The following is a 21,664-nucleotide window of genomic DNA, read 5'->3' on the forward strand; positions in this document are numbered from 1 at the left end:
AAAGGGCATGGAGCCTGCAGCAGTGTGGGCTTTGCCAAAGACCACATCAAGGGTGCAAGGGGGGCGCACTTCATGTGGACTTTCAGTCTCATGGCCTTAAATTGCGCATACTCGTTTAGTCGTAGGGTATCCCTGTCATTTATTTAAGAAAATAATATGTGTTTTTCATAATATACTTTAACAAGTGTTTAAAAATTAGGTCAGAGAGATGTTGGATTTGCCGGTTGTTGATGAATAACAGCTGTGAATTATCACAACAAGCTTAAACAGCCACATCACAGGAAAATAAGTGAACAGTGTCCCAATATAAAGTGAGTCCGTACCACTGCCTGCACCTGCGTACACGATATACTGATTTACCACCTCGGGGCTTGGGAACGGATTTAGACATATTGAATAACTTCGGAGGCAACTCCGAGAAACGCGTTCGGACGGACTTCATAGGCAGCATAGGAATTCTGTTCTAAGTATAATCAGAGAGCACCTTTGTAATAACTAATCACATATTTGAAAACTACAATACTAACTTCTCACTAAAAATGCAATTAAGATGTGTAAAAAGTGAAAATATAACTATCTACAATAAAGTGGTGCTCCAGCCGCTTCTTGGCTGCCATTTTATTTTTTCAAACTCGACCAGGCTCAACCAATCACATTACCTGTGCATACCTACGCATACAGTTATGGGACAGGAAAATGAAGGTATCACAGGAGACAGGAATAAAAGCAAACATTGGACGTGCCTTGATGCATTTTAGAGCTTTTGGACGCCACCATATGTCCCTATATCTTTAGCTGCACACTACAATTCATATACTTTCCAATATCAAACAGTATATATATTTTTAAGCATATTATTAGTAGGTGAATTGGTCAATTATTTTATTTGTAAAATGTCACAAATTGTCATCTTACATACAAATTAATAAAATTAGAAGTCTGTTAATAAAATTGCAATCATTTACTTTGTGAAACATTTAGTCACATTTATTTCGAGATGCAAATACAACTGCAAACCTTAAAGAGGACACGGAGGCACTTATTTTTACATCTCAAAAATAATTACAGTGTATTATATGGAAACAAAACGTACATAAAACAAAGTGTCCCTCTCAGTGATACAGCTTTTAAATTCTACTTTTTCCCAGTTAGTATGAAGTTACCAGGCCTTCACTTTTTAAAACTGTAATACAAAATGTTAGATGCAGAACTGTTTTACTACATAACACCCTAAATATATTGTGCAAGCGTACAAAAACAACTTCAATATAAAATAAGCTAAATTGAGTGTTTTAATCTTAGAGTATTGATGTGTAAAAAAATTTTTTTTACAGTTTAACACCATCATCCTATGAACTATATACATCACAAATACAAAAATGGTATGGTGGGGAGAGTCTGTGATCAAAAGTTTTTTTCCACCAAAACAACAAAGACCACAGCCAAGAGGCAAATCATTTCATAAATGTGTATATCAAGTCATTTTATAAATAAACATCTTGCAATGCTCGCATCCTAGTTTGAATACGCTCTATACAAACATGTCCCCTGTTTAGTTATTTCAGTTTTCAGTCTTTTCACAGGCTGCACCACTGGAATATACAGATTGTGTTGCAACCTGTTCACGTCGTTCATTTTGAACCCGAGCAGTACGTAAGTCTTTTTCTTTTGGATCGCTTTCAAGCACTTTGTAAGCTTGGTATTAAAGTGAGCCTTTACATCACCCTTGTTTATGTACAAACGGGAAGCAAGCAATTCCATTTCAGTCTTTGTCACGTATGGTTTGCGATGGAAGTATCTTGAAAGGAACTCTTTTCTGTCTTCAAAGGATGTCATTTCCATTCCTGTTGGGTCCAAGACAAGTTCAACTGGAGCTGGAGGGTCTTCTGAAGCAGTATTTTTTGAAACTGATGCTGTGTTTTTGGAAACTGCCACTGTATTTTTTGAAACTGTGGCTGTATTTTTTGAAACTGACGCTGTATTTTTGAAAACTGATGCTCTATTTTTGGAAACTTTCCTTCTGGTCCTCTTCTCTCCAGTAGACTCTCTCTTTGGCTTGACACAATCCACTTTATTCTCAGAGATTACTTCTGAAGAGTTTCCAGTCTGAACAGGACTACATAAATCCACATCAAGGCGTCCCATCGTATCTGGGTTAAGTTTCCTCTCCGCCTCTTTGACTGCTTTGGGAGCACAACGACAGCGCTGCACGTGAATGGAAATGGTTTTTGGTGTTGATTTTTCAGTGTATACTCCATAACAATATATGCATTTGAAAGCAGGAGTTTTCAGTATTGCATGAACGGTGGGAACGACGTGGTGCTCTGATTGAAGATGCTGCTCGTATTCTTCAGAAGTCTCGAACTTCACCGGACAGAATTGACAGTTGGTAGGTGTTGCCTTCAATGTGGTTGGGTATTCTGCCTTATCTGGATACATTTTAATGTATATTTTCTCCTGAAAGCTCGTGATCAGTGCCAGGTTGAGCTCTCTGTTATCGAGCAGGTCTTTGGGCACATCTGTGTTTAGATTAAAGGTAGTAAACATCAGGTTGCCCTTTTCGTCACAGTCAAGACTAAACTGCTCTTTTATGAAATCTCGATTCTGCTTGATTGTGAGGCTGTGCTCTTTCGTTGAGTGATGCATTATTTGTTTGAACGAGTAAAACATCTGAGGACAGAACAGACACTTCAAGCCATGCAACAAATGTTGAAAAATCCCCTGCTCTGTCAGCAAAATTTTGCACCTTAGACACTTGACGGTGCAATCGTTATGTTTTTTCAAAAATGGAGCGAGCACAGCCAACTCGTTCGGTACAGCATTTCTATTGATTGCCCTCTGAATGGTAGGCATAAGACCAGCGGGCACCACAGCTGAATTTGGAGGCTGGTTGACGTGAGGAGTGTTGTGTGTCAAAAGCATTTGGGCAGGGTTGCCCTGGACAGGCACTGTGACCTGCACCGGTGCTAAAGTGTAGGTTGGAACGCCATTGACCTGGTTGCCTGTGGGAATGAGACGCACGGATTGAGAGGTTATGAGAGGAGATCTGGGAACTGAATGATTCAGTTGAAGACCTGGAGTAACAAGAATGGGCGGACGCACACCCATTTCGGCTGGAAGGTTGACCTGTAGACCAGGTGGAAAAACGACCTTCTGTGCTTGCTGAGGTTGTGGTAACCTGGGCATGGTCATAGTAATGGGTACTGTGTTGTGTGTGCTTTGTGACATGTTTGGCATCATCATATTAATCGGCTTTACTATCTGTGAGCTTGGCAACACTTGTGGCAATCCAGCAGAGGGCTGCTGCTGCCTGTTCTGAAGTGTAGTCACGGTTGCGCCTGAATATAAGGCTTGTGTTTGTGGGGAAAGAAACATTTGCCCTCCACCAGGAGAGCAAAACAAAGCGGCCGTGTTGCTTGGTCCAGCCATGAGTACGGTGCCATTAGACTTGGATATACCATTTCCATTCGTTTGTTGCATCTGTTGTTGCATGTAGTTCGATCTCGCAACCAGTGTTACCTGCTGCATCGCTTTCGGTTTGAGGCTTAGCAGATTCGGTTGTCTGGCGATTTGATTCGAGCAGTTCTTTTCGATTATGGAAGGCATTATCTGCCTGTTGAGGTCTTTGTGTTTCTCCGAACTCAAAATGTGATAGAGTAGATGCTCAATGGTCTCCGCTGGCAGTTTGCACACTTTACAGTGATATTTTACAGTACCATCACGTTTTTGCTCACCCTCTTTCTTTTGTGTGCGATCCGGGCCAAGGCCAAAGTAATGGTCCAACTTCATAGCATAGTGGTTTACCAAGACATGTTTCTTCATCACATAAAGTAAAGAGTCATGATAGCCACATGTTGCGCATATATATCGGTCATCAGCTGCATCAGCAGAGATTGTAACTGACACAGTTCTTGATGTGTGGGCCAAAGAGGGTCTAGGGCTGTTTTGAACAGCAATGGCTTGGCCTTTTGATGGAATGCCGTGAAATAACTTCATGTGTTGGTCTGTGACTTTTGGAGTGTCAACAAATGGGCAGTGGGGACACAGTAACAGACAGGCAAGGTCCAGCATGTGTTCGTGGCAGCGAAAAAGATGAGTTCTGAATCTAGTTACAGACTCGCTGCCATACCGACACAGATTGCAACACAATGCCTGGCTCCGGTATGGATGCTGCAGGACAAAAATAATTTTACAATCAATATTTCTTCAAAATGTTATTTAAAACAGATATCTTTGGGGAACAAATGAAGACACATTAAGAATACAGTAGTATAATTTATTATTTAATAAAGTAAGTATATGGTAAACTCTAAAGGGGGTCGCACACCAGCCGCGCAGCTCAGTGTCGAGTCACGTCTAGGAAAACTCTGAGTCATCGTAAACCGAAGTGCGCATTAAATAGCGCGAGCTTTGTCAGATAGCATCTACTTCAATATGCAAAATATACGTTAGCAGCCAATGTTAATCGTTAATGATTTAGGACAAATATGATGTTATTTAATGTTAAATTATGTGAGTGGCGCGACAGGGATTTGAGCAACTTCCTGAGTCGTTGCTGGGCAGCGCGGACAGTGTATGTGCGCGCGATTGATCGACCGACCGAACGAGAGAGAGAGAGAGAGAGAGAGAGAGAGAGAGAGAAAGAGAGAGAGAGAGAGAGAGACAGGTGCTTCTGATAATATTGTCATTTTCTAGTTTATTTCATCAAAACCGCATCTCCGCGGAATGGAGTAATGGTGACAGCCCTAAATTCAATGTAGAGATAGTCCTCCTAACACACATTTAAAGTGTTGTTAAAAAATGTTTTTAACAGGTAGGTCTTGTCGGCTTTATCATTTTAAAAGTGATTGCCACACAAAAAAGGCTGGACACCCCTGATTTAATTTTTATGCTTAAAAAAGTGCATATAGCTGCTATTTGTATTTGTTGTTTGCTGATTTTCAAAAATAAAACTTAAATTAAAAAATGCTTCAGTGTGTGTATCAGTTATTTTTGAACATTTCCATCTCAATTTACGAAAACCATGATATGATCATGATATGAAATTTTCTAACCGTCCCATCCCTAATATTTACTATAGTCAAGTTTAAAAACATTGTAAAATCTAGGAATTTTACTACAGTTGAGTTGACTATAGTAAATACTAGAGTATTTTCCATTTGGGAAAGAAAACAAAATGTGAAAAGAGATTATTGGCTTTAAACAAAATCACCTTTTTTCTTTTCTTGCCAACATGACCATCAGTAAAATCATCCCATTCTGTGCCGTTGAAACTTGCATCCCCAGTATCAAAGTCTTTGTATGTCTGTTGAAAAATTAATTGAGACATTAGCGGAAATAACATCATGATGGTCAAGTGAATCAAAATTCTGATTATAAAACAGTTAGGTCAAGTCCTTAAAGGGGACATATAATGAAAATTTTTATTTCTCCATGTTTAAAGGAACAGTATGTAGGATTGTGGCCAAAACTGGTACTGCAATCACAAAACTTGTGGCTAAAACTGGTACTGCAACCACACAACTGGTGGCCAATACACAACATGACAACATAAACATCAGTTGAGGGCTGCAACTCCACTTTTTAATTGACAATATCCTGGCCAGACCACTGTTGTCAGTGATATAAGTATTTAAAATGAAAATTATTTCTTAATGTCTAGTGACATGTCAGGGCCATTTTATGATTAATTGATATAAATTTCTTACATACTGTTCCTTTAAGTGCTATAATTGGGTCCCCAGTGCTTCTATTAATCTAGAAAATGTGAAATAGATCAACCCAGTAACTAGGGATGCTCCGATCGATTGGCCGATAATGCTTGCTATGTTTCTCAATGAATTACGGTGAAATGCCGTTACATCCAAAAGCCAGGGGGCACTCTCGTGAGAAACTCAAAATGCGCTGTAGACGAAGAACAATACACACGCAGCTGTGATGACACACAGCTCCATGAAATGGCTAAAGGATATATTTATATTACTGTTCTTCAAACCTTTCAGGTATTTTCATGATAATAAAGAATATCTATAATTATTATGTTTGACGAGTGTTGCTTTTTCAAATGCATGTTATAAACGACTCAAACTAACAGTGATTTTAGATCGATAAGGACTTACTAATCAAAAGCCGCAGTACATGAAATAGCTGTAATAAGATCGGCTGTCCCGATTCAGAATAGCGTTCGGCCACGTATTATTAGTGGAGATCGGCATTGATCGGAGCATCCCTACCAGTAACTTAGTTTTGATAAACCATTCTCTGCAAGCATGTGAAAAATTAGGTAATTGAAATTTGGCTCCCCTGTGATTTCAGAAGGGGATAATACCGCCCCTTAATCTGCACTATCCAACCACGACACTGCCTTTTAGTGCAGAGATCAGCTCATTTGCATGTTAAATGACACACCCAAAATGGCACACCTACAAAGTGGCAATTTTAACATGTTATAATAAATGATCTATATGGTATTTTGAGCTAAAACTTCAAATACATACTCTGGAGACACCAACGATTTATTTGACATCCTAAAAAAATCTTGTGAAAAGTCCCCTTTAAATTCTACTATGAAACACACCTGCACCCCCATCGATTTTGTGTATCAGTGCGCAGCACCCTTAGCAACCAACCTTAGCCATGTTGTAAACAATGTGAAACATTCTGTTGCTGTTTACACACTTAGTTTATTAAAGTTAAATTTTCTTTAAATTTTGTATTGTGTGGTATTGTACTGTTTTATAAAAACAATAAATTATCCTACTTGAAGGAGTTTTTAACCGTGACTTACGATATTCAGCAGATCGTATTGGTTACATTATTTACCTCTATCAGTTCTTGACACTGCTGCATCCCAATGTCACTCAAAATACTTTTGACGCGTTTTCTCGGTCGTCTGAGTTCTGTCAGGTTCTTTACTGGAACCTGATACATTTTGACGATCCTGCAAGTGAAATTTTAATATACAAATAAAATGAAATTATCACACACAACAAACCACCATTAGATAATCGTAAATGATTAATGTATATAACATGGTTATAATGTATTCTGTTTGTTGTAACTATGTACCAGTCTGTGATGCGCTTTCTGACACATCCTTATTGTTCTTTTAAAACAAGCCCTGACCTTAAGTGCAATTCATAGGGGGAGACCTATATGTGTCATCTGTAAGTCACGCTAACAATGACGTCTATTATAAACCTGTGTCTACCTTTAATATTCAGGCACAAAGCTGCCGTTTGAGTGGATGGATGTCCGTCGGTTTCTTCCGGCGTCACTGAAAGGCGCGCGCTATTGAATCGGCTACTTCATAGTCCGCGGCGTCTGAGTTTCGCTCAATCCGCCTTCTCTATCGCATCTGCGATCGTCTGCTGAAATTCAAGCCACGCGCAACATTTCGCCACTTTTAATTGTACCTCACTAAAACATCACCCCACTCCTGCTGAAAAACATGGCGCACAGGAAGACAGGAAGTGACGTTGTCTAATTTACATATTGCATAGTGCAGCTCCTCCAATGAATGAAGAGTGGGCTGATCTTGCAAAGTTGATCAATCTGATAGTCATAGGAATTAATCATGGACCATGGCTGTGGTCCTTACCTGTGGATGTTGTAGACCCACCTGTGGCACAACACTTAGTCAATGGCAAGGTAGATTGATGGATTGAAGCATGCTATTACACTTCCTGATAAATTATGACAGATAACTGTGTGCTGCTTGTCTGGATTTATGTGTTATACAATGGATACTTGTTGCAGTTCAGGTGGTTGATGACATTTGTCACGTATAGCATGTATGAATTGCCCAAGATTAAAAGTGGAGCATGCAAAAACAGTCAATGCAATTTAAAGCATTAGTATGTGATAAATCAGTTCAGACAGTGCTTAGGAATTAACTGTACATTTACAAACTCAGACATCACTTCATGCATACGTATTAAACTGACTTTATTTTGATGGTAACAATGCAGATTATAAATGTTGTTGTTGATATTTAGATGCGAGATAATCATTTTTCATAAAGTGACTCATCTTATTAGCACATGTATGTATCAAACACACTTTTTTTACCTATATAACACATTTTGAATCTACAATAATCTTTAAAGTATTATACTCTTAAAAATCAAGGTGTTACAAAAGTTTTTTCACTGCGATAGAAGAACCCTTTTTGGTTCCCCAAAAAATCTTTCATCAAAGACATACATTCTTTTACTAGAAAGTGAGACAGACTGGTTGTTCAAATGTTAATAGGTTCTTTATGACACCATACAGGTAAAAAAAGGTTCTTCTATGGCTTCAGTTTTTAATATATAAGTAATGGTTAAAATATAGGTAAAACCAGACAAGCAAACAGTAGTTTCAACATACCGTACAACATTATGGAGTATTAAAACTGTAATTTCCAAACCCAGAAGTCATGTAAATTAATAAAAAAATCTTTAAAAGTAATCAACATTCTTATATTTTTAAATACATTTTTATATTCATGCTTAGCTCTAAATACTTCATTGGCTGATAATTGTTTGTAAAAATGTGATCTCTGTTAAACTACATTTTTATCAAATTATCAAAATCACTGAAAAAGTAAATTCACTTGTCAAAATAGCACTAAAACTGGTTCACTAGCTTGTAATCACAGGGGAACCTTTTTAACCCGTTAATTGGCGCTGTCCCGTAAGCGGGACACCTAGGTTTATTTCAATATTTTCTATGTAAATGTTAATCTATCACAACAAACTATATATTGTTGGAAAGGTGTAAGAATGTAATTTTCATATTTCAAAACCTTTTAGCAGTAATAATAATGCAGTAACTGTAATTTATTCATTTGTGACAAAAGTATGCAGCAAACCTCAAAGCAAACCAGCACAAACCTCAGTTTTTTGACAATTTTATGTATTAAAAATTATACTATATTGCATTTTTATTTATTACAAATAAATGTAAACTGCTTTAAATAAAATTAATATTTTCACCTCTAGACACTTCCCTAAAAAGTGTCTTCTTTAAAACCAAAAATTACCAAAATAAAAACCAAAATTAGGCTTCTAGACCAAAAAATAAATAAATGCCAGAGTTATATTAATTTAAAGGTGTATATCACCTTTTCACCAACCCCCCCACTCAAAAAGGGCTGCGCCGGTTAAAGGGTTAAGTGCCATGTAGCACCTATGTAGAACCATATTTTACTATGTAGAACCATATGTGCTGCTATATCAGGTTCTTCATATAGGTGCTATAGCACTAAAATGGTTCCCCATGATAACAAGCTTTTCAAGCTATTAAGCACAATTTTTTTACAAATAAAATGCAAGATATAAATAAATAACGTGCTGTATATGTTACTCAGAGTCATTTCAAAAGTGTAAAGTGCACAAACATGGGTGGTGTAGTTTACACAAGGTCTTCACAAAATGACAACAATTCCATCTTCTTCCATTGCCCCCTGGGGCAAAATCAAATGTTGACTTAGATCTATGTGCCATGTGTCTAGAATGTCATGGGTGCTGGCACTTGACCTTCCCTGCCTGATGGTTGGATAATAGCCATAATGCTGCTGAGAGATCAGGTGCCTGCGAAGTGAAAGGTCTTGTTCAGCGTAAGCTGTAGAGTTGAGGCAAGGCTGAGAGCGATAGGAAGATGCGGAAATTAACGAGCTGCGCTGTCTAGCAGAAACTTGAGGCTTGGAAAAGGCATAAACATTTGGATGAGAGATATAAGAGGGTTTAGAAGCACTGGAGTGGCGGGATGTGCATTTAATGGGCCTCTCTACAATCACATCTGCATCATCTTCACTCTCAGACCCATTACCTGTCAAGCCATAAGCTTTCATTATCATCGGTAGACCTGGGTAGCTTACGGAGTCCATGCTATTAAGACAGAGCCTCGAGCTTGAAGAAACGCAGCTTTTTCTTCTTATGTTGTTATGCTGGTTTGCAGGTTTTACTGTGATGATAAGGTTGTGACTGTTGGCAATCATCATGTCAGTCACTTGGTCCAAAGACTTCCCCATAACTTCAATACCATTTACCTCCAGGACCTGATCATTGATGGCCAGAAGTCCCGTGCTCTCGGCCAGTCCACCAGGAATTATGCGTGAGATAAAAATGCCTGGCAATTTTTCCAAACCATAGGGAGTAACTCGAACTGTAGTACCATCACGGACATAAAATCCCAGAGGTCTGTCCGAGCCCTGGGGGTACAGACGGACTCTTCGGTGGCATTCTGGCACGATGTCAGCGTCAATGATGGAGGAAACAGGGCGGAAGTTGTGCGGCATGCTGATATGAAACTGAGATTTTCTGTGGCTGACATCGCCACGCGATGCTGCCGGAGATTTCTTGCGTTTTATCATGCTTCCAGCACCTATGTTACCCTGGTCAGCATCCTCTGTAAAACAGTGCATGACGTAGGTTAAACAAAGCTCATTTTCTGACATTCTGACTTCTTTTTAACCTCTTTAATCATTTTACTAAGTGTCTTGAGTCATTTTTGTAATTTATTTAGTTCTTTTGACATGCTAAACGTTATAAGGAACCAAAAATGTGCAGCATTTTTGTCAAATCAACACATTATTTTATGTTACTTTAACTCAAAAAATGAAGTTAAACAATTTCAACTTGATTTTATAAGTTATATCAACTTTTTAAGCCAAAACTTAAAATAGTAGGTTGAATTGACTTGCAAAACCAAGTTGTTTTAACTTCATGCTGCATATTTTTTACAGTGTAGAAAAACATCGGTAGAAATTAAATAAACTTGGACGGAAAGCAACAAGATAATTTGCTTCCCAAACAAGCAAATCATTTGGGAATAGAAAGCAATTATGCTCAAGTACATGATGCCTGACTAGATAATTTCTTCCTTTTCTGGTCAAGAAGTTAAAAGACACTGGATAATGGCCTATAGCAACTTATTGTCAAAGTTATCTGAAATATCCACAATTTACTTATATAAAGAAAAGAAATATTGTACACAATGCATACATACACGTCTGGAGATATTACCCATGTTACATACACTGCAAAAAGTGAAAAGTTGGATCAATTGGTAACACCTTTTTTCAACTTGAAGTGTATTTTTCACTTAAACATTTAAAATTTGTTTGGGTTTTACCAATTTAGTATTTTTTCTTCACTTTTTACAGCGTACACATACATCAATAGTGTGATTTTGGTATTGTGAGTTGAAAGAATATGATATATATTTAACTTCTACCCTTTCTGTACCTTTTAGCTGAATGAAGATGCGCAATAAAGATCGTGAGGAGGTCACAGCTTTGCCGAAATTGTCATCATTATTGATGGGCAACAGTTCTCCATGAACATCTGCATAGCCAATAAGGACATCAATTTTCCACAAGTGATGTAAATGCACAAGGAGCCTGTGGAAATCTTTGTATTTCCCAGGCTCTGATCGATCAAGGGAAAACCTCCTAAACTCTGCACCATACTGTAAGAGACAGAAGAAGAACATGAATTAAATTGTATGAAACTGTTCAGGCAATTGAAAAAAGAAGTAAGTATTAACTTGAGGTCTTCAACCACCTAAAACAATGGACATATTTTGGAAGTGAACGTTTTTGTGTAGGTTTTGGTTTAGTAATAGGTCTTTGTTTACAAAAGGTATTTCCCTTCAGATATAGAATACTTTTAAAATACTGAATCAAAAGCGACGATCTGAGATAGAATTGGCATATTAAAGGAATTCTGTCAATTAACTTGTTGTCCCGCGCACGCTCAGACCTTTGGTGAACCACAAAGCACAAACATCAGAAAAATGTAAATACTTACTTTACTCTTCACCTCCAGGACAGAGCAGCAGGGCAGAAACTGCGCCTTTTTCAACGTCTTGTTCATGATCTCCGATCAGCTTCGACTCAACTGGCCACTTTTCCCAAACCACTCGCGTTTTGTTTTGTTTAGCTCTGCATGGCCAAATAGCGTTACGCATCAGTGAATAAACGGAAAAGCGGGACGTGTCTTCTGTCAAAGGCAAAAACGAACGAAAGCAACATTATACACCGAGACTGACCATTTATTTATTGTCCATCGCTTTTCAAAAACATCACTAAGCATTTTGGCACCAAAAAAGTGACAAAAATATTGTCAAGAGGAAATAAGAACGTTATGAAACCAGAAAGATTGACAAGCGATGCAAAAGGTCACAAAGTATCAAACAAATAATTAAAATGTAGGCTATATTAACAATGGAAATAATAAAGAAAAGAAATATAAAGAAAAAAACTCTGTATTTTCTTTACTGAAGGGTTAAGTTTATTTTTAGAGTATTTTTTTCATAGCAGGATCAGTATACATTTTATGACTTTACCAAGAAATGTAACAGTGAGAAATATAAACTACTGCTCAGTTTTACAAACCACCAACTTTAAATATATAAAATCATGCACAGAATACTCACAAACATTTTTTTTCAGTATTATAATGATAAAATAAAATCTGTTTTTCTTTTGCTTTACAGAAAGAATGAACAGATGGCTCTGTGATCTTGGCGCTATGCCTTGACTTCGTCAGGAAGCTGGTCTCCATTGAGAGCAGCCAAGGCATTGGTCACCATCCTTTCCACCATAACCTGTGTCGTTTCCATAGTGTGGGTTCCAAGGTGGGGCAGAACGATGACATTTGGGAAGGACAGCAGGGGATGGTCCCTGTATGATGCATAGAATAGTATCTTTATTCAATAGAAATGCACCGATATATCGGCCAATAATCGGTATTTCCAGATAAAAGCAATTTTTTACACTCAAAAGACAACAGGAATATGCAAAGATTTTGAAATGTGTGTATAGAAAATGTAAAGAAGCATCACTTTTAACGTTTAATATTAAGGGTTGTTTTATGAAAAAGTAGTACACTTCCATAGTGTACTTAAAGTGCGTTATTTTCGCACACCAATTTTGTACTTAATATACTAAAAATTCAACTTTGGTACTTCTGAAGATCATCTGGGTGTACTTCACTGTGCTATTTTGGGACGCCATGGATATGAACTAAAATGTGCTAAAAATTTATTTAAAATATGTATTTACGTACCACTTGTAGTAAACTTGAACCCATCTTTGTATGAAAGTTGGGTTCAAGTTCAATACAAGTGTTAACTAAATACATTTTTTAAAACAGAGATAGTATGTTAAAAGTGCATTTTACACTTAGATAATCTTAAGAACATCTTAAAGAGTACTAAAGATGAATTTTTAGTATATTAAGTACAAAATTAGTGTGCGAAAATAAAGCACTTTAAGTGCACTAAGTGTACTACTTTTTCACATGGGTTACCACCAAACTATCGGTCAGTGGCAGCTCATGACTGCTCATCCGAGGGGCGCAAATTTAAAATAAGTTTTTGGAGTGTCATGTGTGTTGCTTGTGTTTTCAAAATATGTCTTTGTTGCGTCATGTGAACCATGTGCATCACGTGTTTTGTCAAAATAAGTGCCTGCTGCACACGCGTCAAAACAGTTTATGATGAAACAGACGCTCACGTTCACAAAATACACGCATGACACTCCCTTAACTGTAAACTCTGATTACGCATGAGTATCTGGCAAACGCTAGCGTCTCTTTTATCATAAACCCTTTAGATGTGTCTGCAGCATGCATTTATTTTAACAAGAAACGTGATACACACAGGATCTCTCGATGGGCAGAAGACATATTTTGAAATGAAGAACCACACACATGACGAGCTACATACATGTTGTGACAAACTTCACATCGTGCGCCCTCGAAAAACAAGTCATCGGCTGCCACTGTTATCGGTCTCAGCAGATATCAGTCTAAATAATCATCTTTCAGTGGAAAAGTTTTATAGTGGTGCATATATATCAATAATACAACAGTGATGACTTTATGCTAAGTGTAATTAAATGAAAGCAAACCTGGGCAGTGGCTCAGGATAAGTAACATCTAAAGCTGCGGCTCGTATCGCTTTCTTTTGCAGAGCATCCACTAAAGCATCTTGGTCCACAACTAAACCTAAAACAGTAAAATAAATTAATAAACTCGTCAGAAGTACGTTCATATTGTTACATGCATGTCTAATTGAGCTTGAATATTAATATGTCCTGTTAAATATTTAAAGAATCAGAATCACTTCTGCATTTGTTACATTTTTAAACAGGGCTTTTTTTTAATTGGACTGCATGGCATTGCTAGAGCCAATTATGTTACCTCTGCTAATGTTGATAAGGGTTGCGCTGGGTTTCATCAATGCAAGCTCTTTGGCCCCAATCAGCTTGTGTGTCTGAGGGTTTAGATCGACTACCACCATGACAAAGTCTGACCTCCGCAGCAACTCCTCCATACTTTTACAATATGTGGCCCCAACTGCTCTTTCGTCACTCTCTGTCCTGAATAAATAGAAAAAAACACATGATTAATTATTGTACACTTTTGATTAACTATTTGCAACTATCAGTATAATTCTTGGATATGCTCTCCATATAGTTCATATTTCTTAAAGTCTTTTAAGAGAGCAGCCCATGTTATGTCCAAGAAAGTAAAAATGATTAGTTTCTCTATTAAATAAATGAATTAAAAAAACTAGTGACAAGTAAATTAAAGTACAGCCGATAGACCTTCGATTCCTATTGTGGTAAAGGATTTTCATCTCAAACGCTTGAGCTCTCTTAGCTAGTTTGTATCCAATTTTACCCATGCCAACTATGCCAAGGGTGGCTCCACTAACGTCAGTGCCCCAGGATACCGTTGTCAAATCATCAGATTCCCGAGACCTACTAAAAATGTGTCCTGCAGGGATAAAATAATATCACAATGAAAACATTTATTTCACAATGATGCCAGAATGAGGAAATATAGCAGACAATGAAGAAAAATACAGCTCTCACCCTCAACAATCTTTCGTGCAGACGCTAACATTAAACCCATGCCAATATCTGCAGTGGCATTGTCCACCACATGAGGAGTGTTGGAAACTTTGACTCCAAAGCTATTGATAAGAGGAATATCAAGATGATCTACTCCAACCCCACCGTTAACTACAACTTTGAGGTTAGGTAAGGACTGTAACAGATTACGATCAACATTTATTGTTGCATTCCAAACAAACAGTGCCTGGATTTTGTCAGCGAAGTCCTCTTTCCTCATAACAAATTTCTCGTATGGGACTATAGTGAAGTGTTTCTCAATACAAGGCGCAAAACACCGATCGATGCCCCCATTTTCTCCGAGCGTGGTGGCCAAAATGCATGGTTTCTCCATAGCCTTTGAAAAAAATAACCAACGTAAATAAAAGTTGTTTTTCGCGTAACAGTTAAACAAAACAAATTCCTTTCTAATGATAATAAATGAAAAGGAATACGTTACGCTTTTCTCTCACCTCTTGTGTTACAGTCCAGTCCAGTAGCTATTGCTGCTAAGGGCAGTCCAACTTACTATTCTACTATTCTTTTATTAATTCGGTTAATCGCCAATCACAAATTCACCAATTAAGATCAAATGTGGCATTCTGTAAATCAACGACAAGTAGGATACAGACTCTTAATAATTAACAAACAAACAAACAAACACCGACACTCCCTTTCGTTTCCATTAAAGTCGCAGTCTCATAAATAACCAGAAGGGGGCGTTAGAAGCCCAGAAATTATATCCAACGATGTTTTTTATTTGAGACAAAACGTCTAATTCTGGCAATATTTCTGAGATTGTAGTAAGCTGATTTGCTTATCGCTTTCATGTGACTACTGAAACTAAGGTCAGACTCTAAAATTACACCAAGATTTCTGACTTTATTTGACCCCTAGAGTCAAGGTGTGTGTAAACTTCAGTTTTGTCCTTGTTTAACTGGAGGAAGTTTTGAAGCATCCAACTGTTAATTTCATCAATGCATTTACATAGAGAGTCAAGGGGGCTGTAGTCATTGGTGACAGGGCTAACTATATATGGGTGTCATCTGCATAGCTGTAGTAAGCAATTTTTTTTTTTTTTTTATTTGACCAAGTGGTAGTATACAGATTAAACAGAAGCGGTGCAAGAATTAAGCCCTGTGGGACTCCACATGTCATGGATGTCCACTCAGACTTATGGTTACAATGCAAAAAAGAACGAAAGCAACATTATACACTTAGACTGACCATTTATTTATTGTCCATCGTTTTTCAAAAACATCACTAAGCATTTTCGAAGTCCAATCTTGCGCTGGTTGACAACAAAAAAGTGACGAAAATATTGGCAAGAGGAAATAAAAACGTTATGAAACCAGAAAGATTGACAAGCAATGAAAAAGGTCACAAAGTATCAAACAAATAATTAAAATGTAGACTAATATTCACAATAGGCATAATAAACAAGCTGAAATTTAAAGAAAAAACTCTGTATTTTCTTTACTGAAGGGTTAAGTTTATTTTTAGAGTAATTTTTTTACAGCAGGATCAGTATACATTTTATGATTTTACCAAGAAAAGTAGCCTAACAGTGAGAAATATATACTGCTCAGTTTTACAAACCACCAACTTTTAATATGAAAATATCATTTAAGTTAACAATTAACAGTTGAATCATGCACAGAATACTCAAATATATTATATATATATATATATATAAATATTTTCATTTTTATAATGTTAAAATAAAATCAGTAGTGTTTTTTGTTTTGCTTTAAATAAAAATAGACAGATGGCTCTGTGATCTGGCGCTAGGCCTTGACTTCGTCAGGAAGCTGTTCTCCATTGAGAGCAGCCAAGGCATTGGTCACCATCCTCTCCACCATAACCTGTCTTGTTTCCATAGTGTGGGTTCCAAAGTGGGGCATGACGATGACATTTGGGATGGACAGCAGGGGATGGTCCCTGTATGATGCATAGAATAGTATCTTTAATCATTAAAAATGCACCGATATATCGGCCAATAATCGTATTGAACGATAAAAGCAAATTTTCACACTCAAAAGAGAACAGGAATATGCAAACATTTTCAGCTGTCTGTATAGAAACTGTAAAGAAACATCACTACATTCAATATTAATGGTTATATTATTATATAAAAAATAACATACAGAAAATGTAATTTTCAGAAATTAGTTAATCGGTCTCAGCAGATATCAGTCTGAATAATCGACTATTATTGGAAAAGTTTTATAGTGGTGCATATATATCAATAATACAACAGTTGATGCACTTAATGCAGGATGGCTTGCAATTATACAGTCCTGTATACTTTATACTAAGTGTAATTAAATGAAAGCAAACCTGGGCAGTGGCTCAGGATAAGTAACATCTAAAGCTGCGGCTCGTATCGCTTTCTTTTGCAGAGCATCCACTAAAGCATCTTGGTCCACGACCAAACCTAAAACAGTAAAATAAATTAATAAACTGGTCAGAAATACGTTCATATTGTTAAAGGAAAACTACACTGTCTTTCAATATTTTACTATGTTCTTACCTCAACTTAGATGAATTAATACATACCTATACCTATCTTTTTTCAATGCGTGCACTTTTAATCTTTGTACAGCACTTCGTGAATGTGTTAGCATTTAGCCTAGCCCCATTCATTCATATGGTTCCAAACTAAAGTTTTATTTTGTGCCCCCATATTTACAAGTCTTTAAATAGGGAAAACCCAGAAGTGTTTGGTGGCTTCTAAATTCATCCCTGTTTGGAGCCATAGGAATGAATGGGGCTAGGCTAAATGCTAACACATTCACGAGCCGCTGTACAAAGATTGAAAGTGCACGCATTGAAAAAAGATAGGTATGTATTCATTCATTTATGTTGAGGTAAGAACATAGTAAAATACTGAAAACGGTGTAGTTTTCCTTTAAAGGCATGTCTAATTGCTTGAATATTAATATGTCCTGTTAACTATTTAAAGCAAAAATCAGAATCACTTACATTTTTAAACAGGGCTTTCTTTAATTGGACTACATGGCATTGCTAGAGCCAATTATTTTACCTCTGCTAATGTTGATAAGGGTTGCGCTGGGTTTCATCCATGCAAGCTCTTTGGCACCAATCAGCTTTTGTGTCTGAGGGTTTAGATCGACTACCACCATGACAAAGTCTGACCTCCGCAGCAACTCCTCCATACTTTTACAATATGTGGCCCCAACTGCTCTTTCTTCACTCTCTGTCCTGAATAAATAGAGAAAAAAACACATGGTTAATTATTGTACACTTTTGATTTAATTTTTGCAACTATCAGTATAATTCTTGAATATGCTCTCCATATAGTTCTTAAGTCTTTTGAGAGAGCAACCCATGTTATGTCTAAGAAGGTAAAAATGATTAGTTTCCCTATTAAATAAAAAAAAACTAGTGACCAAGTGAATTAAAGTCCAGCCGATAGACCTTTGATTCCTATTGTGGTAAAGGATTTTCATCTCAAACCCTTGAGCTCTCCTAGCTACTTTGTATCCAATTTTACCCATGCCAACTATGCCAAGGGTGGCTCCACTAACGTCAGTGCCCAAGGATACTGTTGTCAAATCATCAGATTCCCGAAACCTACTAAAAATGTGTCCTGTATAGATAAAATAATATCACAATGGAAAATTATATTTCACAATGATACCAGAATTAGGAAATATATCATAAACAATAAAGAAAAATACAGCTCTCACCCTCAACAATCTTTCGTGCAGACGCTAACATTAAACCCATGCCAATATCTGCAGTGGCATTGTCCACCACATGAGGAGTGTTGGAAACTTTGACTCCAAAGCTATTGATAAGAGAAATATCAAGATGATCTACTCCAACCCCACCGTTAACTACAACTTTGAGGTTAGGTAAGGACTGTAACAGATTACGATCAACATTTATTTTTACACCCCAAACAAACAGTGCCTGGATTTTGTCAGCGAAGTCCTCTTTCCTCAAAACAAATTTGTCATATGGGACTATAGTGAAGTGTTTCTCAATGAAAGGTGCAAAACACCGATCGATGCTTCCATTTTCTCCGGGCATGGTGGCCAAAATGCATGGTTTCTCCATAGCTTTTGAAAAAAATAACCAACGTAAATAAAAGTTGTTTTTCGCGTAAACAAAACGAATACATTTTAATGAGAATATATTAAAAGTAATACGTTACGTTTTTCTTTCTCACCTCTTGTGTTACAGTCCAGTCCTTAACAGTGTTACAGTTCAGTCATTAAAAAAAAAAAAAAAACTGACGTTCCCCTTTCGTTTCCATTAATGGCGCAGTCTCTTAAATAAGCAGAAGGGGGCGTTAGAAGCCCAGAAATTATATCCAACATTTAAAAAAAAGGAATTTAAAGGGGACATTTCGTTAATTCTTTACGTAATTCAAGCATCTATACCTATATTCATGGCTAGAGAGAACTAGTTAATTCATACACAAGTTTATTCAGACACAGGTTGGGGGAGGGACAATTTGACATCACCAATTTGCCTAACTTGCATGTTTTGGGCCTGTTGGCCGGAGTAAACCCACGCTGACACAGGGAGAACATGCAGGGACTCGAACTGGGGTAAAGGGACATTTCACAAAACTTTTTAAGATGTCAAATAAATCTTTGGTGTCCTCAGAGTACATATGTGAAGTTCTATCTCAAAATATCATATAGATCGTTTATTATAACATGATAAAATTGCCAGTTTATAAGTGTGAGCAGAAATGTGCCGTGGTGGATGTGTTCTTTTAAATGCAAATGAGCCGATCTCTGCACTACATGACCGTGGTTGGATAGCAGAACAATTGCATTTAAGGCCACAAACTATATTGCAGGCTTTGGCAGTAATAAGATGCATTGCATTAATTCCAATACAGTTAGTAGTTGGTTATTGTTGGCTCCAGCAGCCTTCCAGCTTTCCCGTGGCCTCCATCTGTTCTGAAATCTATGTGTAGAGGTTTAGCTTCAGAAATCAACCAACCTATTTATTTAATTTATTGTGTATTGACTGAATATTTGTCACATGCGCATTTACATAATTATACATTCAATACCAGTATAAAATGCTAGAATTAACTGGCAAAGATGGCATACATTGTTCCAAATCTGTGTTTTCAGGATTGGCTTCTCTAACCTGAGGATGCTCACTGCATTCACACTCAATACTCAAAGTCCATCTGCTATAGCTGGCAAAGGATTGCTAGAGTAAAGGTCTAAAACAACAATTTCAGCATGATTTTTAGCATTTTTTCGAACATTTAAGTAAAATTAAATTTTTTAATTGATGTAAGGATTTAGCAGAATGTATTTCAACATTGTTGCTCACCCACACTTTTTTTTTAACTTGCAGTTCAATCAGACATCTACAAAAGGAGAACAATCTCTAGCAACTTTAATTGTGTCCTGTCTTTTGTATATAAAAACTACTTCCCTGAGAGTTTGCTTTGCTTGGCAATCAACCAAAATCTTTGGTTCTGCTAAGCACTTCCCTTCGATGTCTAGTGCTTCACAATTAGCCTACATCTCTAACACTGGCTCCAGGGACAGGCATGTTTTAAAGTGATGAATTGATTCCTCTGCCAGCAGGGTGGCCCATTATGAGTGAATTACAGCCTTCAAAGTCTACTTAAAACCATGTTTTTCCAGTACTAACCATAAGAATATTCAGGACAATTTCTTATTTGGAGATTTACATTCTTGTGTGATTTAGCAAAACAAAGGGTAGTAAAAACTCACTTGTTCCTCTTTTTCAAACTCATGCTGTATTAAGCATTCAAGTGTAAATAGTAATAAAGTGTAACATTTTGTTAAAAATGTATCTAAAAAATGTTTTCATTCATCTCTAACAGCTTTTTTTAGAGTTATATCAAAATAACTATTTACATATTAGCAAGGCATGCCTTTAGCTCAGTTTTCCTGTCCTTCCCATTTACATATCTGACCCAACGTTTCTGCTGTAATGAAATAAGCACTTGTGCTCTGATATACCCCTGATACCTCTTGTGGTTATTTTTAAACCCGTTCCAATTAAAGAGGCCTATCTGACCCCAGGCACTGACTGAATGATAACATTTCTTGTGTGTTTCCTGGTAGAAAGACCAAGAGCAGATGTTTGCAGCAGATCTTGCAGCAAAACCACCAATATATCCCATATTCCCATCTTCCTTTTTTCTACTGACATGATTGTCAAGTAAGGTAGCCCATACTCGAAAATTGACCTCAGCATTTAACCCATTACATTGAGTTGTGAACACACACACACCCAGAGAAGTAGGCAACGATCACTGCAGCACCTGGGAAACAATTTGGGGAAATGTACATTGCTCAAGGGCACCTCAGTCGCAATGTGGCGACCATGAGAGTCAAACCAGTGACCTTCAGGTTACAAGCCCGACTCTCTTAAGATTTGCCTCAAGTGCCCCCAGTCTTTATTAGCCTACATTTATTTAAAAAAAAAAACAAATACAACAGAGAGATCTGTAAACTTAAAGGGGACATTCCACAAGACGTTTTTAAGGTATTAAATAAATCTTTGATGTCCCCAGAGTACATATGTGAAGTTTTAGCTCAAAATACCATATAGGTAATTTATTGTGTCATGTTACAATAGGCACTTTATGAAGCTGAGCAAAAAATGCACCATTTTTGTGTGTATCCCTTTAAATCCAAATGAGCTGCTCAGGTGGGGGGTGTCTCAAGCGCTCCTGCTGTAGACAAGACAGAGCATCAAGAGGGAGATTCTCTCACGAAAGAAGTTAGTAAGCGATATTCA

General features: G+C 37.2%; 4 protein-coding genes and 1 long non-coding RNA gene across 6 annotated transcripts; 1 reads left to right on the forward strand and 4 right to left on the reverse strand.

Moving 5' to 3' along the window:
* Positions 1 to 865: 865 nt before the first annotated feature.
* Positions 866 to 7,482, reverse strand: adnp2a (ADNP homeobox 2a). 2 transcript variants are annotated; one of them, XM_055210806.2, is made up of 4 exons: positions 7,211 to 7,482; positions 6,823 to 6,940; positions 5,213 to 5,305; positions 866 to 4,170 (listed from the first exon to the last, which is right to left on the reverse strand). In XM_055210806.2, the coding sequence occupies exons 2-4, from the start codon at positions 6,928 to 6,930 to the stop codon at positions 1,516 to 1,518; spliced, it is 2,856 nt and encodes a 951-aa protein (XP_055066781.2). In that variant the 5' UTR covers positions 6,931 to 6,940; positions 7,211 to 7,482; the 3' UTR covers positions 866 to 1,515. The 2 variants fall into 2 exon arrangements, with proteins under 2 accessions (XP_055066781.2, XP_055066782.2); XM_055210807.2 differs by lacking the exon at positions 7,211 to 7,482 and adding an exon at positions 7,069 to 7,194.
* Positions 7,483 to 7,937: 455 nt separating this feature from the next.
* On the reverse strand, positions 7,938 to 11,936 carry pard6ga (par-6 family cell polarity regulator gamma a). The gene is made up of 3 exons (XM_055210044.2): positions 11,796 to 11,936; positions 11,232 to 11,454; positions 7,938 to 10,392 (listed from the first exon to the last, which is right to left on the reverse strand). The coding sequence occupies exons 1-3, from the start codon at positions 11,859 to 11,861 to the stop codon at positions 9,410 to 9,412; spliced, it is 1,272 nt and encodes a 423-aa protein (XP_055066019.2). The 5' UTR covers positions 11,862 to 11,936; the 3' UTR covers positions 7,938 to 9,409.
* A 319-nt stretch (positions 11,937 to 12,255) lies between these two features.
* LOC129448025 (glyoxylate/hydroxypyruvate reductase B) lies at positions 12,256 to 15,609 on the reverse strand. The gene is made up of 6 exons (XM_055210050.2): positions 15,361 to 15,609; positions 14,870 to 15,245; positions 14,600 to 14,771; positions 14,193 to 14,371; positions 13,901 to 13,997; positions 12,256 to 12,670 (listed from the first exon to the last, which is right to left on the reverse strand). Exons 2-6 carry the CDS (start codon positions 15,240 to 15,242, stop codon positions 12,517 to 12,519), a joined length of 975 nt encoding a protein of 324 aa, XP_055066025.2. The 5' UTR covers positions 15,243 to 15,245; positions 15,361 to 15,609; the 3' UTR covers positions 12,256 to 12,516.
* A 487-nt stretch (positions 15,610 to 16,096) lies between these two features.
* LOC129449199 (glyoxylate/hydroxypyruvate reductase B-like) lies at positions 16,097 to 18,975 on the reverse strand. Its single transcript, XM_073872118.1, has 5 exons — positions 18,601 to 18,975; positions 18,329 to 18,500; positions 17,934 to 18,112; positions 17,228 to 17,324; positions 16,097 to 16,828 (listed from the first exon to the last, which is right to left on the reverse strand). The coding sequence occupies exons 1-5, from the start codon at positions 18,971 to 18,973 to the stop codon at positions 16,675 to 16,677; spliced, it is 975 nt and encodes a 324-aa protein (XP_073728219.1). The 5' UTR covers positions 18,974 to 18,975; the 3' UTR covers positions 16,097 to 16,674.
* On the forward strand, positions 18,632 to 21,074 carry LOC141367255 (uncharacterized). The gene is made up of 3 exons (XR_012371541.1): positions 18,632 to 18,768; positions 20,011 to 20,103; positions 20,243 to 21,074. It is a non-coding gene; the product is annotated as an uncharacterized lncRNA (long non-coding RNA).
* Positions 21,075 to 21,664: the final 590 nt, after the last annotated feature.

This window comes from Misgurnus anguillicaudatus, chromosome 10 (assembly GCF_027580225.2).
Source record: "Misgurnus anguillicaudatus chromosome 10, ASM2758022v2, whole genome shotgun sequence".
Classification (NCBI taxonomy): domain Eukaryota; kingdom Metazoa; phylum Chordata; class Actinopteri; order Cypriniformes; family Cobitidae; genus Misgurnus; species Misgurnus anguillicaudatus.

Bases quoted from the DNA above. Each gene is read 5' to 3' on its own strand.
- adnp2a (XM_055210806.2), bottom strand. From the start codon at position 6,930: ATGTATCAGGTTCCAGTAAAGAACCTGACAGAACTCAGACGACCGAGA. The intron at 5,306-6,822 runs GTAAATAATGTA...ATTTTTCAACAG, and splicing joins AGTGTCAAGAACTGATAGAG to ACATACAAAGACTTTGATAC. The intron at 4,171-5,212 runs GTGATTTTGTTT...TTTGTCCTGCAG, and splicing joins TTGGCAAGAAAAGAAAAAAG to CATCCATACCGGAGCCAGGC.
- pard6ga (XM_055210044.2), bottom strand. From the start codon at position 11,861: ATGAACAAGACGTTGAAAAAGGCGCAGTTTCTGCCCTGCTGCTCTGTC. The intron at 11,455-11,795 runs GTAAGTATTTAC...TGTCTCTTACAG, and splicing joins TCCTGGAGGTGAAGAGTAAA to TATGGTGCAGAGTTTAGGAG. The intron at 10,393-11,231 runs GTACAGAAAGGG...ACTGTTTTACAG, and splicing joins CATCTTCATTCAGCTAAAAG to AGGATGCTGACCAGGGTAAC.
- LOC129448025 (XM_055210050.2), bottom strand. From the start codon at position 15,242: ATGGAGAAACCATGCATTTTGGCCACCACGCTCGGAGAAAATGGGGGC. The intron at 14,372-14,599 runs GTCTATCGGCTG...CTATTTATTCAG, and splicing joins TACCACAATAGGAATCGAAG to GACAGAGAGTGACGAAAGAG. The intron at 12,671-13,900 runs GTTTGCTTTCAT...TGCATCATACAG, and splicing joins TATCCTGAGCCACTGCCCAG to GGACCATCCCCTGCTGTCCT.
- LOC129449199 (XM_073872118.1), bottom strand. From the start codon at position 18,973: ATGGAGAAACCATGCATTTTGGCCACCATGCCCGGAGAAAATGGAAGC. The intron at 18,113-18,328 runs GTCTATCGGCTG...CTATTTATTCAG, and splicing joins TACCACAATAGGAATCAAAG to GACAGAGAGTGAAGAAAGAG. The intron at 16,829-17,227 runs GTTTGCTTTCAT...TGCATCATACAG, and splicing joins TATCCTGAGCCACTGCCCAG to GGACCATCCCCTGCTGTCCA.